Source organism: Elgaria multicarinata, chromosome 1 (genome assembly GCF_023053635.1).
Source record: "Elgaria multicarinata webbii isolate HBS135686 ecotype San Diego chromosome 1, rElgMul1.1.pri, whole genome shotgun sequence".
Classification (NCBI taxonomy): domain Eukaryota; kingdom Metazoa; phylum Chordata; class Lepidosauria; order Squamata; family Anguidae; genus Elgaria; species Elgaria multicarinata.
Genome location: NC_086171.1, coordinates 21,228,003 through 21,247,001, shown reverse-complemented (window position 1 = coordinate 21,247,001; position 18,999 = coordinate 21,228,003). Strand labels below are relative to the sequence as shown.

At 38.4% G+C, this 18,999-nt stretch overlaps 1 protein-coding gene across 2 annotated transcripts in view; it reads left to right on the top strand.

Moving 5' to 3' along the window:
• Positions 1–17,982, top strand: part of ATP2C1 (ATPase secretory pathway Ca2+ transporting 1) — a 46,951-nt gene extending 28,969 nt beyond the window's left edge. The window contains exons 17-28 of one of the 2 annotated variants that reach the window (XM_063124352.1): positions 592–696; positions 1,473–1,629; positions 2,559–2,729; positions 4,361–4,458; positions 7,914–7,964; positions 8,495–8,661; positions 9,406–9,474; positions 12,405–12,521; positions 14,538–14,685; positions 15,769–15,864; positions 16,085–16,226; positions 17,167–17,982. In XM_063124352.1, the coding sequence (XP_062980422.1) occupies positions 592–696; positions 1,473–1,629; positions 2,559–2,729; positions 4,361–4,458; positions 7,914–7,964; positions 8,495–8,661; positions 9,406–9,474; positions 12,405–12,521; positions 14,538–14,685; positions 15,769–15,864; positions 16,085–16,226; positions 17,167–17,300 (1,455 nt within the window). In that variant the 3' untranslated portion in view covers positions 17,301–17,982. Of the gene's footprint in view, positions 1–591; positions 697–1,472; positions 1,630–2,558; positions 2,730–4,360; positions 4,463–7,913; positions 7,965–8,494; positions 8,662–9,405; positions 9,475–12,404; positions 12,522–14,537; positions 14,686–15,768; positions 15,865–16,084; positions 16,227–17,166 lie in introns of both variants that reach the window. The other variant, XM_063124343.1, reaches the window with a different exon arrangement.
• The last annotated feature ends 1,017 nt before the right edge of the window (positions 17,983–18,999 follow it).

The window sequence follows — 18,999 nt, the reverse complement described above, 5'->3', positions numbered from 1 at the left end:
ACCTCGAGTTGTTGAATCTTCAGGCAGAACTTCAGTTCTAAAACTTGCTAAGAAAATTAACTAAAACTAAAGGAAATTATAGACATACTTGAAAATAAGCTTAGTTGAAACAAGTGAATTTTTTCCAAGTAAATATAGACAGAGCTGGTGTGTAAAATGTGTGGGCTATATGTCACTATAAGGAAATATGAGAATAATCCAGATTAAAATTCAGCTTTACATCTGGATGGGTTCTGTTCTCTAATTTGGTACCCTGCAATGAAGCAGTATCTTTTGTACCCACATCCGTATAGGAGTAATCCATATCAGAGTAACTCTTATCAACCTGATTGTTGGGAAATGCTAATACAGAGCAGGAGCAAGCAAGTTGAGGTGTGCTTGTGAGACTTAGGTCTTAGCTAGACCTAAGGTTTATCCTGGGATCGTCCCGGGGTCATCCCTGTTCATGTAAATGACACACAGGATATCCCAGGAGCAGGCAGGGACGACCCCAGGATAAACCTTAGGTCTAGCTAAGGCCTTAGAATTAATAACAGATTCTTTTGCTGTGAAAGCATTGTGTTGAATCATCAGTGTCACTTGTTCTCATAGATGGGTTTAGATGGAATCCAACAGGACTACATAAGAAAAGCAGAATATCCCTTCAGCTCTGAGCAAAAATGGATGGCTGTGAAGTGTAAACATAGAACGCAACAGGTATGTTTTTCCTGCCATTTTTTCCAACAGGCTCCTATATCCTATCATTTTAATATGCAGTGACAGAGTTCTGCTTATGGGAAAATATACTCTGATATCAAAATGAAGGTGAATTTTTAAGTATATTTACTTGAACACAAGGTCCATTGAAACAAATGGAACTATATTTCCATGTGAATACGGTCATGGATGATGGTTGATCACTAGTTGAATTTTGCAGCAATCATGCCTTCAATCTTGTGACAGTATGACACTTGGCCAAGTGTAGCTCAGCTTGATGAACAGAGCTTTTGAGGGAAGGTTTTGTCCTCTTGAAGGTGCTTGTCTCTTAAAGTCGTGCTGCTAACCAGCATATCCTATAGATATTTTAAAAATCTGAGTCTTGTTGCAGAAGCAAGAAAGTAACATTGAAAACTGTAGGAAATAGAGAGGACAAAGCTCTTATTCCTATGACATACCAGCCCATGTTCTCAATGCTTTCAAATCTAACTCTTTAAGTGAAGATGCTGGGACAGCACTGCAGTGTAGCGGTGTGTCAGTATATACATTAATAGAACAGTCAAGGCATTAAAACTGTGCTTCATTTTTTTTCCTTACGTGGGAGTACATTGCTAATATTGTAAATTATGTGATGCAGGGCTTTGTCTTCATTAGAGTAATGAGTTATAAGTTGAGTAGGAATGATTATTGGCAAACTTAAAAAGCTTTGAAATTATATAATGACAGAGTTGAAGCAGAGGACAGAGCAGCACGTACTAACATGTTTACTCTTTTAGGACAAACCAGAGATTTGCTTCATGAAAGGTGCTTATGAAGAAGTGATTCGATACTGTACAACATATAATAGCAAAGGGCATAGCTTACCTCTTAGCCAACAACAAAGAGATCTTTATCAGCAAGAGAAAGCATCCATGGGCTCTGCAGGACTTAGAGGTAATACTATATGCCAGTATTATCTCCACAGCCAAATACAGCATTTTGAAAACTAAGTGCTTGTTGTGTTCGGTGTGAGAAACTCCAGAATAAGCATTTTTATTTGTTCCTATCTTTATAGATTGTGTTGCTTTCAAATTGTATGGACACTGGTACTTAAACTTTCATATTTTAAAATTAGGAAATGTGCTTTAACCTCTCAGTTTACAATATGAAGTTTCTAAAATCTCCAGAAGAAAGCATATACTAATTTTCTGACTTCTAAAAGTAGCTTTATACGTTATCTTAAGCAGGCTTGCCACCAAACCCCAAAAATAATGAGTTGGAGGCTGACTAGGTTAGTTGCATTTCACTTCCCTTTAAAAGCAATGTTAAAAGTTAGTTACGACTTCATTCCCATTTAAATTAATAGGATTTAAGCACAACTAACTTACAGCATAATCCTGTACACGTCTACCCAGGAGTAAAACCTACTAACTTCAATGGGACTTATTCCCAGTTAAACGGATGTAGGATTGCAGGCTTAGTCTGGATCCAATCCAATACATGGAGGGCAAATGAACTCTCAGCGAACTCTGGAACTATTCAGGGAAAAGAGAAAAAAAACCTATAACAGTGTAACCTTTCTATAACCTCTGAGGTGGATAATTACTTTGTTTTGCTACCAGTCATACAATCAATTGCATCACTTTCAATTGACTGCATTCAGTGAAAGTGAAATTTATTTTTGGGAAGCTCTGTCCTTCCTGTGCAGTCGTACAGAAGGTTACAATATTGCTTGAGAAAAAAAAATATTCTTGTTTAAGTACTTCTTCTAGAGATTGGATCAGAGCAGCTGTATCATTCGGATATTTTAAATTGGTGCCATATCTAAAGCTAAGCTGTCTCTTTCTTGCATTTTTTCTTTTTCTTTTCTTTTCGTTTTTTAGTTCTGGCCTTAGCTTCTGGTCCTGAACTTGGACAACTGTCCTTCCTGGGTCTGGTTGGAATTATTGACCCTCCAAGAACTGGGGTAAAAGAAGCTGTCACTGCCCTTATCACTTCAGGAGTAGAGATAAAAATGATTACTGGAGATTCACAGGAGACTGCAATTGCTATTGGTATGAATGGACTTTATTCTTTCTGTGAAGTATTGAGTTAGTAATTGCCTTGCCAATAATTATGTTTTAAAAGTGAGTTCATTTTAGATTTTGAAATCAGGGCTAGGATTCAAGAGTCATTAGACCAACTCTGTGAGGTCAAGGGACTGTGCAGATTTGTTTTCTCAAACAGTCACCCATAACATTTGACACAGTGGTTTTGAAAATCAAGGCAGCTTCAAAAATAATCTAATTACTAAGGGCATTAACTATTCAAAGTCTAGTCAAAAATATATTATTGGGCTAGTACAAGCCCCTTAGATGACCTCTATGCAACTCTTTAGATCCTGACCAGGAAGGTTTTTTTTAATTCTTACTCATGAGTTTAAGAAGCAACAGATTAAAGACACCATGCATGGTGCTTTTTTAAATAAAGAATTTTGCTTCCATGCGTTACTGGATTACAGCCATTTGGTAGCATCCAGTATGACACTACCACAAATGTAAATTACATTGCACTAGCATAAGCGGCCTCTAGTACTATGCCCATAGCATTTGCTGGCACAAGGGTTTTCCCTGAAAACCAGTAACGCCGGCAAATACTATTTTCAATACAGTAGAAATCACCTATGCTAGTGCAATATAATTGATGTCAGCGGTAGTGTTAAATTGGATACTGCCCATTGAAAAAGCATAATTTTGAACTACCTTTACATTTGCCACTTTTACATAATCTATTTTAATATTGTGATATGTCAACTGTAAAGACCAAACCTCTGGCTTCTGTAAAAGAGTGTCATTTTCTGCTTGGAGGAAGGATGGCATCTTGTGAGTGGTGACTTCTCCAAACTCTTATTGGAGGCAGGGATTGAAGAGTCTTCTATCTTCTGCTGGAAGTGGCTGCCCTCTCAGTACTACCTTGTCTCCACTGAAGCCTCAGTGCTGTCTATGGTTCTGAGACTTAAAAACTATTATTGGAAAGTAATTACCAAGAGACATGGCTCTAGTGCTTCCAAAATTGAGAGGGCATCTGTTCCCAGGGGAAACTAAAAGCCTCTTTGAGCCCTGCCTCTAAGAGGATTCACCCATCATAGGGCATTCAAGCAGAAGGAGCCTTCACAGTAAATCCAGACTTCCATTTGCAAACAAAAGTATTAAGAAAATAAGAAACACCATGCTGGATCAGAGCAAAGCCTTATTTAGGCCAGCATTCTGTTCACACAGTGTCCAGCTAGCTGCCTTGGGAAGCTCACAAGTAGGACATAAATGCAATAGTACTCTCCCAGGTTCTGCTTCTTTCTCATGCTTATGACAATGAATAAATAATATAGTTACTAATTGCATTTGCTAGCATTATGGCAAAAGAATATTTACAATTGAATACATACTTTGAATGCTCTCAATCATGAACTGGGGTGGAAATGTTCCCAATCATATACAGTGTTCCCCCCAATGGTATGGGAACCATTGACAGCTCTACATATTTCTCTAGTCTAGTGTACATTTTCATTGAGGTTTGCTAATATGAATAATAAAGTAGTTGATGAGAATCTAGAATGTTTCATTGTACATATTCATTCGAATGTGCTCAATTGTATTCTTTCATTGTAATATCTATACAAAGTAATTTTGTTTTATCTTGTTGTTTCTAGCTAGTCGCTTGGGACTGTATGCTAAAAATTCTCAGTCAGTCTCAGGAGAAGAAATAGACACACTGGATATACAACAGCTTTCACAAATAGCACCTAAGGTTGGTTTTAAATGAAGGGGAAGTGGTCTTGGGTGGGGAGAATACTTCATCTAGTTTGTTACTGGGGTTTAGTTCTTTATCACTAATCCAAAAAATATTAGTAATATATAATGCATCTAACTGTGTATATTAATATAATAAGGAACATCCCAATCTTCCTTGGTGTTGTATATTCGGAGACTGTAATTTTAGAAAGCAATTTTAGTCCTTTTAGAATCTTTGTGAGAAGGTATGAAAGAGACTCTACATCTTTGCTAATGGTTAAGACTCCAGTTGATTAACCACCCCTTAGGGTTATCAATAACTAAGGGAGCAACCCTATGACCCCTAGCCAGTGCCTGGATTTTTCAGATTCTGCTGCTCATTGCGCTCTGCATTTTTGCCCACCTAGCTGGGGCACTGCAGTTGGGGTGGGGGGAAAGGAGGCTGGAGACAGTGCTCCGACCTCAGGGTTGGAAATCCGTGCAACCCCTCCCTTGCCCTTCGCAGCTGGTGTGAAGAGAACCACCCTGGCTGGGATCACAAAAGCAACCTTGGAGAGGGGGTAAAGGGGGCATTTCTGGAGGAGAGGAGGGGACTAGAAAGGTTGGCTTATGCAGCATCCCCAGACCTTTCAGGCTCCTTCTCTCCCCCTCCACAGTGCCCCAGCTCGACAGGCAAAGACGCTATTGGCTGAGATTTTTATTCTCAGATGATACTTCTAATTTGTTTAGCATATGAAGAGTCTTATAGGAGTGAAATTATGTAGAAAACAAATTTTGTGCTTATGGTTTGTCATTACTATATATATTTTTCCTTCCGCTAGAATAAAGCAAAATCAGTTTAATCCCAACAAGTGAAAGATATTGATCACCAGAGCTCTCTAATAGGGGTGTGCACGGACCCCCCGATCTGCTCCGCCCCGCCCCGCCTATAGTCCGCTGCGGAACTCCGGATCCGGATCGGAGCTCCGCTTTTCCCCCCATAGGCTTGCATTGAAATCCAAAAAAGTATACAACTTTTTTTCTGTTAAAGTTAGAAACCTCAAGTTCGGCACCATGACACCTCATGGACGTATACACACGCATGCCAAGACTCAAGCCAATCCAAGCGTCCCCTGATTTTTGGGGAACTTATGAAAATCGGGCACCCCATTTTCAGACATGGACTGTTCTCCGACATTTTGACAGATGCCATCTAGATCCACATTCATGCCAAGACTCAGGCAAATCCCATCATCCCCTGATTTTTGGCGGGGCTTTACCTCTAACGCACCACCCATAACCCCAATTCACACCCCTTTTGCTATCTCCATCATTTTTCACGTTAGAAACCTCAAACTCGGCACCATGATAGCTTATCCATGGATACACATGCATGTCGAGACTCAAGCAAATCCCATCATCCCCTGATTTTTGGGGAACATTTGAAAATCGGACACCCCATTTTTCAGACATGGAGTGTTCTCCGACATTTTGACAGATAAAAAAAATTGAAGCGGGCACCCTTACAGATGCCATCTAGATCCACATGCATGCCAAGACTCAAGCCAATCCCATCATCTCCTGATTTTTGGGGAATTTATGAAAATCGGACACCCCAGTATCTCAGGGATTTAAAGCTGCAGACAGCTCAATGGGGCCATTTCAAAGGAAATCCTAACATGCCATGAATTGGGGAGTAGAGATAAACCTAAATATGAATCTTCTTCCACACTTGAAAAATGTATTTGGAACTTCCAAAAGTCTAAGTGAGCGCAGGAAGGACTTATCCCCTGAGTTAAAGCAAGACACAAACCATCCCTGCGAGGAGGGCAGGGGAGGAGGGAGGGAAGGCAGGCAGGCAGCAGACATTTCTGGGGGCACAAGAAAGTGAGCCAAGGATAGTTTCAAAGCCAGTAATGCAAACCATCCCTGTGAGGTGGGAGCAGCACAGAGAGATGCCTTTTCTTTTGCATCCCATAACTACTAGGAGGCTAGGAGGATAAGAGTAAAGCTTTGTGATCTTTGCTTCAGAGTTGATTGACTGCACTGTGATCACAGCCATTACTAAACAACAAAATAATAATGTTAATAATAGCAGTACTAATTAATATTAATAGCAATAATAATAATAACAACAACAACAATAAGGAGTTGAACCACAATGAAAGCCTGCCTGACTTCACTGAAGAGGAAAAGCCAGGAGAGCTTGGGCTATGGGGTGTAAATATAAAATGGAATAAATAAATAAATAAACAAACAAAGGAGGGGTAGAATTAAAAGCAGCTGTGTTGCTGAATAAACAACCGGAAGATTTTTTTAAAAAAACGCTTTATCTGTCTTTTACCAGTAAGAGGGAAGTGGACGTGCCCAGGGGGTGGGGGAATTGTGCCAATTTGACTGTCCCTGTCTAGGGACCACTCTTTAAGAAGCAAACTTTCACTTCAACTCATGATAGGCATTGGCAATAGCTTGCTTCTCCACTGGTTTACCTTTGGAAGGCTCTGATGACCCTCCAAGGGTGGGAGAGTGTGTGCACTGGGCACGTCCACATGCCCTAGGGGACCTCATCCCCTTGCACCACATCTATTCAGTTGTTCACCAAGGTTGGGGTGGGTAGCAGTGCTGTGTTTCCTATCTGTTATTTATTTGCTTAGTATATGATTTCAGGTTGTGTTTGTGCATTTGGTGGGGCTACTGTTTTAAAAAACACTGGGAAAAGTCCATTCAGAGTAGAAAGAGAAGTTTCCCAGAATCTCAAATTACCCATTTTGCCTATCCCCTCCTCCAACTTTGGGATCATGTGGTCATGACCGGGAGTTGACTCTGCCCCTCAGCACTTTGAAAAGGTACCTTTTCCTGGTTTTTTTACATATTTTTTCAAAAAATTCTAGCAAGCGAACCGCTCCACGCAGAGAGCTGAGAGTAGGCTCAAAATGACCCTCAGCCACGACTCTCTAAGCACAAGAAGTTTCAGAAAGATAGCTTAAAGAACAACACAGTTATCCCCGATTCTTTTCCGCAATGCAATCTAAGGGTGAAATTTTTCAAAATGGCGAGCGGATCGTGCCGCGAAAAGAGAATCGCTCCGCCTATGGGCGCTTCTCTTCACCGTGCTTCTAAGGGTCCGCGGTCCACTTCTACTCCGCCTCTGGGCAAGGCGGAGCAGGCCAATTCGCTTCTGATTCTCCGATTCTAATCGGAGCAGAGCACACCTCTACTCTCTAACCTTGCCACTGCCAGTTCCAGTGGTTAGTGTAAGCAAAGAGGAGAAAGGAGATGTCAGCGGGCCCAGGGGGGAATTAGGGAAGCCAAATCCTGATGGTGAAGGAAGAAACAAAGAATTTAAAATGGGCGAAAGTAACTTTTCTTTGTTCCTTTTCTGCTTTGGCTGTCTTGTTGCTGCCATGGCTAGGTAGTCTTGAATGGATGATTAGGCTTGATGTATTCCTTTATACTAAGCAGTTGTTAAGATTCAATGTTTCCATTTATTAGATAGCAGTGTTCTACAGAGCCAGTCCCAGACATAAACTGAAGATTGTGAAGGTATGTATGTGTATTGAGAACTAAGAAACATACAGTATCTAATATAAATGGTACAGAGATGTTTAATGATAGTAATTCAGTATCCAAATAAATCAGTTAGAGCTCTTCAAGAGAAATTTGCTACTGAGATTGAATAATAAAGTGCTATTAACGTACCACGGGGCAGCTAAAATTCAGAGTGATGCTTTGCAGTTTACACATACCGAACGTTGGAACTTACTAAGCTGGTATGAAGCACTTTATGCAGTTGATTTAAATCAAGAAAACTAAATGGAGAAGTAGAACTAAGAAAAGGGAAACCTTTCTCCATGGAGAAATGGAGTAGAACCATTGAGTACAGTATTTTGGGTGTTTAAAAACGTGTCTATACATTTATCTTATGAGAGAGAACTTACTTATGAACTCTTCTATTTCAAAAGTAGAGACAAAGACTGCCTTTAATGCACATGATCTATCTTATGATCATTGTAAAACCTCAGTAATAAAAAAATGGTGTAATTGATGGAATAATTATAACTGTTTTTCCTCAGTCACTACAAAATAATGGTGCAGTAGTTGCTATGACAGGAGATGGAGTAAATGATGCTGTAGCACTGAAAGCTGCAGATATTGGAGTAGCAATGGGGCAGACTGGCACTGATGTTTGTAAAGAAGCAGCTGATATGATCCTGGTGGATGATGACTTCCAGACAATAATGTAAGTTTCCTTTGTATTCCCATTCTGCATGCTGTGTGCAGTTGCATTATCTGTATTAGTGTTGCTTTGTTTAGAATATGTAATTGCCATGTTGTTGGACTTTCATTAGGCCACCCATCTGCAGAGGTGAAATTCAAGATAATGCCAGCTTTATTCTAGTGGCACGTGTGAATATATGGCATGAAAATCCTATTTAAACCATCAGGTAGTCCCCGCAGTGGAATGAGTTAGTTATTACTGCAAACAGTGTAATTTCATGGTAGGAAAATATGAACACATATAGACACAGTTTGTTCACCAACTAGTTTAAAAAAGTAAATTTAACCACCTGTAACTTTAATTTTGAAAATTCCTCATTATGAACTACACTTTAATGAATACATTCAAATATAGCTTGCTATATGATATTGGGATTGGGAGCATCCCAATATCATTGGGAGCAAATGGTATACAGGATTAGGAAACAAGGCTGCCTATAATGTTCTTTAAATGATGGCCTGAAATACTGGTGAAGCTGAAGCTATCATCTTAATGTGTAATTGTATTACTAGTGAAAGAGTTGATAATATTGACTTGTAAGTGATTGAGGGAAATTAAGTGCATTCTTTGGAATTTACAGAACAACTTAAATACCTTGCTTCGATTGCTGTAAGAATTGCATTTTCAGGATGCCCTCCAAGCACTACCGTGCATTTTTAGAATTCATTTTGTCTAAGCATTTTTATCTTGGTTTTTATATTTCAGGTCTGCCATTGAAGAGGGTAAAGGGATTTATAATAACATTAAAAATTTTGTTCGATTTCAACTTAGCACGTAAGTTTTGAAACGCAATGTCAGATGTTTCCTATTATGTATTCGATTCCATAGTTTACATGGCCAATTCTGACATAAAATGGACTTGATAATTCCTAAATAGCACACTATTTGCCATATCTGTTAGGGCTGGATGAATCCATCCATTTCCTTTTCTATAACATTAATACGCTTTTTCAAGCACAAGTTTGTTCCATATCAATTTGCGATTTTTTTAAAAGTCCATATGAAAATCGTGTGTGTGCAGTACACCCAATACTCTCATTTTTGTAAGCACTTCCCCTAATGTATGCATTGTAATCTACTTTCTAATCTGAGAAATGAATCACAAAATTTGGAGAAGTGTGAAAAGATGAAGATAACTCTGTTAGTTCAGGGAGTGTAAATTAAATGAGAACCAAAAAAATTTCGCCTCCATCACTTATATCTAGCACTGTTGGCTCAAAGATGAGGTTGAAGATAAGATTTTGAACAAAGTACCTGCACAGTAAAAACTTAATTGTGGCAACATTTCTATATACTGCATGAAATGATCAGAACTACATGGTTGTCTTCTGTTACTAAACACTAAGGGATAAATGAGAACAGGCCTAAGAAAAGTTTCTGCAGCTTTTAGACCAAGGTTATGATAGTTTTGTTTGCTTGATAAAGGCACACATTTTCCAGCCGTTGCAGCACTATACAAGAAACGGAGGCCTTGACTGATTTTTTTTTAGTGTTTAGACTATAAGCACTTCAAAAGTGCCCTTAAACTGTACTATTTTGTGTAAGAATGTGTTGTGACATATACTAGGAAATAAGACATCGTTTCACATTAAAAGCTCCCCATTTTATTGCTTGAAAACATTTCTTTTTAGAGCTGACACTAACCACTACGAAACTTTGTCTCTGCTGAGACACTAATATCAAGGGAAAACCATCAGAGTTTTATAGCACGTTAGAGACTAACTTATTTTGGCATAAGTTTTCATGCGTCTGATGAAGTGGGCGTTAGCCAAAATAAATCTGTTGGTCTTTCAAGAAGACTCTTTATTGCTTTTGCTGCATCGGCTCCTCCTCCGGAACTTCTGTTCACTCCCAAAAGTGAAGATGCCTGAAGTCTAATCACCCAGAGCTTCTGTTAATTTTTTTGTTCCTACAAACTCATTCTATCAGTCATAATAGCTAACTAGAACCTCCATGTTCAGAGGGAGTTTACCTCTGAATACTAGATGCTAGAGATAATAATATAATAATATAATATATTTATGTGTTACCCGCCTCTCCCTCTGGATTGAGGCGGGGTACAACACAAATTCAAACACCATAAAATACATATAACTAATGAAAACATTAAAAACTAATACATCATTAAAAGCAGCACATTATTAAAAGGCATCTTAAAATTCAACTGGGTAGGCCTGCCGGAAGAGATCAGTCTTTATAGCTTTCTTAAATTCTGGAAGACTGTTAAGTTGACGAATCTCTCCCGGCAGGTCATTCCATAATCTGGGAGTGGCAGAGGAAAAGGTCTTCTGGGTACTAGTTGTCAGCCTTGTTTTTGTTGACTGGAGTAAATTCTTCCCAGAGGACTTGAGTGTGTGTGGTGGATTGTACGGGAGAAGGCGATCCCGCAGGTAGCCTGGACCCGAACTATGTAGGGCTTTAAAGATGATAACCAACACTTTCTACTTTGCCTGGAAACTAATTGGCAGCCAGTAAAGAGATTTTCAAACTGGTGTAATGTGGTCCCCCCTAGGTGTACCGGTGACCAGCCTGGCTGCCATATTTTGAACTAGTTGAAGTTTCCAGACTAGGCACAAAGGTAACCTTGTGTAGAGCACATTGCAGAAGTTGAGCCTTGAAGTTACTAGCGCGTGCACTACCGTCTTTAGGTCTTCCGACTCTAGGAAGGGGTGCAGCTGGCATATCAGCCGAAGCTGATAGTAGGCACTCCTGGCCGTCGAAAAGGCCACTGCCTATACGCTCAGCTTGTGGACTTTTTGTATTTTGGCAATGGTATACTGACTCCAGCTCAGTCTCAATTTTTAAATTAAAAACAAAAAATCCAGTGTTTTCAGGCATGCATATTGACTTTTAGGGATTTTGGGGGAGGGGTCGGGTCATATCACAATAAATGGGCAAACGAAATAAGCAATAAGTGCTCAATACTATCTTCTGACACCAGGATTGGGGAACTTTTTCAGCCTGAAGACCTAATGAGTTAGAGGCAAGCATGTTAGGGCCCAATGGAGGCTTTTTAAAAGTCTTAATGCAACATGGGCTGGGGAGCAGAGAAATGGTCTTATCTTTTGATCAGTTATACCTTCTGCTAACACCATATCCCTTATGATGATCAGGGATTGGAAATAAGACAAAGAAGCCTGTGGCCTGGATGGGGACTTCCTGTCGGCTGGGTTAGGCCTGCAGGGCGGAGGTTCTCCATCCCTGATGTAAATAGAAGTTATCATGAGAGTGTAGTCAAGGGTGTCTGACTTGCATAAGGTCCAGTAAAATCTTAGATTTTATACATGCAAAATGACACGTTCTTATGTAGAAACAAAGATACTTTGGGGATACCCTATAGCCTAAACACCTGGAACTTAATTGACAAAACCTCTTTCTTGGAGAAAAGCCATCTGTTGCAATGGTTGGAAAATATATATCCTATCAGGCAGGCAAAACAGTTAACAGCACTTACACTGTTATTCTTGAATTGCTATATTGGGCTAAATATTAAACACTGTCTGTACTATGGCAACACTCAAAATAACATGCATGGTTTTTTTTAAAGCAATTAGATTGCTATTGTATGTGATGTTTACTTGCTACTCAAATACATTGTGTATATTACCATTGCTTGAAATGTTTAACAACAACAAATCTCCAACAACAAAGGATCGAAAAACTTTGCTATGCTGACAGCTGTGTAAAACAACTTTTTTCAACAGGAGTATAGCTGCATTGACATTAATCTCATTGGCCACATTAATGAACTTTCCTAATCCTCTCAATGCCATGCAGATCTTATGGATCAACATTATCATGGATGGACCTCCAGCACAAAGGTAACAGTTAAAAAGCCCTTAACAAGGAGATATAGCTGATGTTAATGAATTAAATAATACTACATTCTAATATGTTCTATTTTGTAGGGGTTTTTTTAGGTAATATTTAAAAATCTTATTTGGCATTTCTTGCAGTCAGATTCACCTTGTGCATACTGTTTGCTATGTGACACGTAATTCAACTTTCTTCTTCTTCAGCAAGTATATATAGCCTGTAGGAGGCTCAGGGCTTGTTTTTACAACTGTTTCTTCTCTTTAAGAAAAAGAAGACTTGTTGGTGGCCATTTTTACATATGTCACTACATTCCTGTAAATGGGATCTTCTTATATCTATTCCAATATGTGGTGCTGAGCACAGTGTTTCATGACAAGTCAATTGCCAAAAGGTCTAAGATGATTGGCCTTTAGAACATTCAACTTCTACATGTATATCAGTCCTCTTTTTAAATTGTTCATTCTAAATGTCACTGAATAGAATGATAAGCAATTGACTGCAGTTTATAAACCTTCTAAGGGACAGGAATGGATAGAGCAAAAAATAAAATAAAAAGTTGTCATGTCTACACACTTAGTGGGAAAAATCAAAGCTGGGAATATAGGATATAAAATACACCAGCAAAAAGAGCCCAGGTCTCAAGTCCAGCATTCCAATAATTTGTCACATACACGTTGTACATTTTGAATCTACCTGCATTGGGCAGTAGTATTCAAGTTGTCACAGTGGGAAGGGTTGTATGAAAACATACAGTAGCTGTTTAACTAAATCTGGAAATAATTTGGAATTTGGGTTACAAGCTTCCAGATAACTCAATAGAAGCATACTGCATTTTCAATATGTTGCTTCTTACAGTGTTGTAGCTGGTATAGCTTTCCAGAAATGTTAATAGCATCTTGGTTCACATTAACTTTGTACTTTTGTGTAGGCGTTGTCATTTTTAAAGAATTGTGAATCAAATTATGTTGTGAAACCTTGTTGCCCTTTTAAAAAAGTTAACTTTATTAAATTGGAGTAACTGTTTAACTCTGTCTGAAAACACTCTATTGGTTTGCCACCTTTCTCCAACTAAATTGGAGTGTATTTTTTAAACATAATTTTCAAGACAATCCAACAAATGTTTGTCACTGCCTTGTTAATTTTAAAACTGAAACACAAGTTTTTGGTTAAAGATGCAAAGAAACTGCTTAACTGAACATTTTTGTGCTTTTGTTTTATTTATTTTTTACATCACAAGTAGTTTACAATCTATTTTGAGGATAACTATTGGGGGCAAGTTACATTTTTAAAAAACAAACTCGTATGATGAAAGATCACAGTAGGCAGTATCCAATGGGGCATTTACACCCCCTACGGATTCTGTTGCACCCTGCCTGTTCCTTTCTGCAACAGATTTAGCATTTCTGGGGACAACCGGAAATGAGCTAAAACAGTCATGGAAAAGGGCAGGTCTGCAGAGCTTGCAAAAGAGAGCTCCACCAGCCTGCCCTGTTTCTGCTTGTTTGGGGGGATTCTTCTAGTAAAAATTGAATTTCTGTTGTGCAAGCAGTGGATCCCGCTTGTGCATTGGAATCGGGGGGACAGAATGGGTGGTGTGCATCCAGCAGCCCTGTTGGATGTTACCCAGTGGTATGTGGCGCAGGTAGCATAGAAAGAGTTTTAGCAGGTTGGATGTACGCTGAGTTAGTCACATTTAGGTTCCATGGGACCTAAAGGCGACTTAGGCCACAGCTAGACCTAAGGTTTATCCTGGGATCATCCAGAGTTTGCCCCTGCCTGAGCACTGAATCCCCTGTGTGTCACCTAGATGAACAGGTTTGACCCCTGGATGATCCAGGGATAAACCTTAGGTCTAGCTATGGCCTAAATCTGAACATAACCCATTGTGATTAAGTAATGTTTGGGTTGCAGTGGCAAATATGATCCTATATTGAGGACTCTGTCTTAATTCTTTCCATATTAGTTGTTTTTATGCAGCATCAATAACATTTTCAACAAATTATTTGTTTTCTCATTTTTAGCCTTGGAGTTGAGCCTGTGGATAAAGATGTCATTCGAAAGCCTCCAAGAAATGTCAAGGACAGCATTTTGACCAGAAATCTTATTGTTAAAATATTAGTTTCGTCTATAATTATTGTATGTGGAACATTGTTTGTCTTCTGGAGAGAGGTACAACAAAGAGACACCTATCTTTTAAGTATTTTCATTATCTGCTTGCAATATTGCTTATGTGCCAGTAGCTGCAAATATCGACTGCGACCAAGATCTAGAGAACCTTACAACTAATCTCACGTACCCAACAGGGCTTGACTTGGCAATTCTCTAATAGCAGCCTTCAGTGTGCATGGCAACTTTTTTTTTTCCTAATGGAGAGGCATTTCAAAATCAGTATTATGGGATCTGTTCAGAGAGAAAAGTGTAAAAACCCACAGGCCTTTTGATATGCATAAAGTAGTTCTTTATCTCAGTAGCCTTAAACTCAGATTTCGTAATTAAATGTTGCTAAGATATTTTGAAATATTGAAAAGAGTCAGAAATCACAGGTGCACATTTTGTGAGATACTTTTATATATACCCATACTAAAGACAGTATCCAAAATGCAACATGCATGCTAATGTACGTAGCTGGCATGACAGGATGCTGTAGAAAACCCATCACACCAGCTAATGTTATTGGCATTGCAAAAGAAATCCCTTATGTTAGTGAAAAGTATTTGGTACACATTGGATACTGCCCTCAGGAAACAGTCTAGGCAATGTTCTTAATTTATATGGCTCCCTTATCACCACATTTCTTAATAGGAGCCTAATTGTTTTATACAATTGCTGTGGGGATATATGGTCCCAAGGAAGACTGTGGCCTTAAAGATTTCTAGTCTTCAGTGGCTAGAGAAGACTGCAGATGTGTTACAAAAGCAAATAAACTTCCAGATAATATTTTTAGTATCATAGTATGATTTTGACTGTTGTGATTTCCTTATCTTGCTGAAATATGAATCTTTTGATATGTTAGAAGCTAGTTCTTATTACGTTTCCCATTGTGCTTTTGGTATTTATCAAAAATATACCCCATTCTTTCCCCAAAGAACTAAGATTTTAGCCTCACAGTCAGGAGCCTAGATCAGCCAACTGAATTTCTTTAATATTTGAATATTTTGTGGTATTACATATTTAGATATTGGGTAGAAATGTAATTTAAAATGTTTTATTGTAGACTGCATATATTTAAACTCCTTTTTTTTCTCTTGGCAGCTGCGTGACAATGTCATAACACCCCGAGATACAACAATGACCTTCACTTGCTTTGTATTTTTTGATATGTTCAATGCTTTGAGTTCCAGATCTCAGGTATGGAACCTCCTGCATTTTAAAAGTTCAGACAAACTGCAGACTATCAAAATGTAACAGGAGTAACTCAAAATCACAACTAACTCAAGCTACCAAAAAGTTAATAGGAAAATTGATTTATATTCTAGTATCTAATTATCACTTGGACTCTAATTTAAAATGGCTAATTCCAAATAACTGGAAGAAAACAGAATAAAACCATATGATTTTTAACTTGCAGACTAAATCTGTGTTTGAGATTGGACTCTGCAGCAACAAAATGTTCTGTTACGCAGTCCTTGGATCTATCATGGGGCAGCTACTAGTAATCTACTTCCCTCCTCTTCAGAAGGTTTTTCTTACAGAGAGTCTAAGCATACTAGGTAAGGAATATTTTCTTGTTTAGTGTCTTAGTGGAGTTTGGCTTTCAAAATGAATAAATGTTGTGAGAACATTACATTATTTTTCTGGTGAATTGTGCTAAATAAAACAGTTAGCATCACTAATTCTTGTGTTGACTTAGATTTTATAGCGGCTTTCTTGGCATCGCTTCTTTTTCTTCAGACTCCTTTTTAATGCACCACATTCCAACCCCTGTTCCCTGCAACCATTTCCTCCTCCTCTATACAGCCCCTCCTCCCCGCAAATACAAGTTCAGCATTACATGAATGAGCAGTGAAGAACTCTGGCAGGTGCAATTTCCTTCCACTTCACACAGCAGTTCCCTTACCCTGGCTTGCAGAGCAAGCACAAATAATAGTCCAACAGTTTTAGATGAAAAGGTGAACTCGGTTTGACCCAAAATGGAATTGGGGCGATGGTATTGCTGTGCAGGCAGGGAAAGAGCTCAAGGCTCTTCAGTGTTCCTTCAGAATTGCCAAGGTCTGAACCACCGTAAAAAATCCTGTTCCGCAATACTAAGCAGTTCCTGATGTAATTCTTCAACTTCAGCCTGCACTTGAGAACTCAGGAGCTCTGATCTGCTTCTCTCTCCACCTTCTGTGGAATGTGTTATTGCATCCAAAATTCATTAATCCAAAAACATATGGATTTATTTGGGAGATGGTTGAGGCCATCGTTATTGAAGAGGTGTAAAACAGTTCACCCATGCCGCATAAAAAACAGTGCACTTTAACTTTTTAAATAGTCCAGTAAAAATTAAATTCTTGACAGGTAGAAAGAAACGTACTTTTGCCAAAAAAAAAAAAGGGGGGGGGAATGTATAGATGACAAAAGGTTGGGATTTTAACTGTGTTCCCAGTTGAAAGGCAGAGGCACTTGCTTTTATGTGTTTTTAAAGAAAATTCTTTTTGTTGTTCTTAGATTTGCTCTTTCTTCTGGGCCTCACCTCCTCAGTGTGTATAGTTGCAGAACTGATGAAGAAGGTTGAAAGAAGCAGGGAGAAGACCCAGAAACATGGCAGATCTTCAACTTTAGCATCTTTTCTTGATGTATGATGCACATTGCATTTTTCTGTTTGCAAAACTAGAAACTGCTGTCTATGTAGGAGGAAATAACTTGAGAAGATAAAGGGCTTTTGAATAAGTCCTCCTTTTCACTGATGGATGATGAACATTGGCAATTTTAAAGACTGTTTAATTCTAAACTTCCAGCTGGGGGAGTAAGGAACAAAATTATGCAACTTTGGTAATATTTTTTCCTCAAAGACAACTTTACTTTTCAGATTGAATGGAACTTTGTAAGTGTGAGAGAGGCTACTTTAAAATGAAGTAAATGTCAATGTCTCACCCACCTTTTTGCTCGTAAGAGATATATGTGTATAGAAACGTATTAGAATAAAATATTTTAGTTTTATTTTTTAAAAAAACTTTTATGGTGGTGGTGGGAATTTGCTATTAAATATTTAAGGCATTCCATCTGGTTTGGCGTGAATTACAAGATTGCCATATTTCAGCACCTGTATTTATTTACATTATCCTGCAATGTGTACCTTGTGCTACTTTTTTTTGTATTCTAAGTTCTTTGCACAGGATGTGACCACTGTCGGATCATTGTCTTTTCTTTCTTTTTGTGATTGAAAAGCCTATATTGCAATTTTGAAACAAATGTCTGCTTTTCTTAAAATGTGTGAATGTGTAACTTGGTATTTTAAATGAAGATGGGTAACAAATTGGAAAATGATTTCTGGATGTTTTTTTCACTTCCACAGTGATCTAGAACTTTTACGTGGCCAAAGGTAGCAATGACTTTACTGAACCTACATTTAACGGTGACTTTTTCAATCTACTGCCAGTAAGCCAAATATAGGCATTTGTGGGTCCATCTGCATTTAGTAGTATGAATCCCAGACAAATCACATCTTGCCAGCAGGTCTCATCTTAATAGTGAACTGAGCCTTCAAAGTCTCAGGATTTTCATTGTGACATTTGATTTTCTTTCTACCCTTTTAAAAAAAAGTTTTGAGAAGATCTATATTTTTGAGGTGCTCTTAGGATATCTACTGTGACTACCTGTTTTTAACGTATTATTGATTTTTTTTTAAAAAAAAATAGTTTCCAAAATATTTTGCTTGCATTTTTTGTAATACATTGAGTGCCAGTTGAAAATGGAGGAACATTTAAAAAGAGTTCAGCAGTATTGGTGATACAACAAATCTTCAGTGTTTAGTATGGACAGTGGATCTTTCATTATCTTATTTGTGTACCTATAGTAAGGATACATGTACCAAACATGGTGTTCTTTGCTCTCCCTGCGCCACTGAGCCCCCTGAATAGCTGCTCCTGAAGTTTGGAGGCCTCTCAATAACAGCATGGTGCACTGGAAGAAAGAAAGGGCAATTCCCATTTTCTGTACAACATTCTTTGAATTCCAGTTGTTTGTCCTAGGTGGAGATATTTAGCAAGAGGATCTGGGTACTTGACTTCCAAAGTCCTTCCAGTTGCAAGCTTTTAGATAATGTTTCTGATAATATTTCTGATGTGCCATTTGTTGACAATGACCTTTAGTGCACACTAGAGCATGTTAATATTAATTGGGCAGCCCACGTTTTCTAAGTGGCCTAATATAACATTGGTCCATTCATTTTGATGGCTGCTGGTGCATTTTTAGACATCCTATTCAAATCAAAGTTATAATGTTGGAGGCTATTCAGAATGGGTAGTATTCAAAAGAATTAACAAGAATGGATTATTGTAA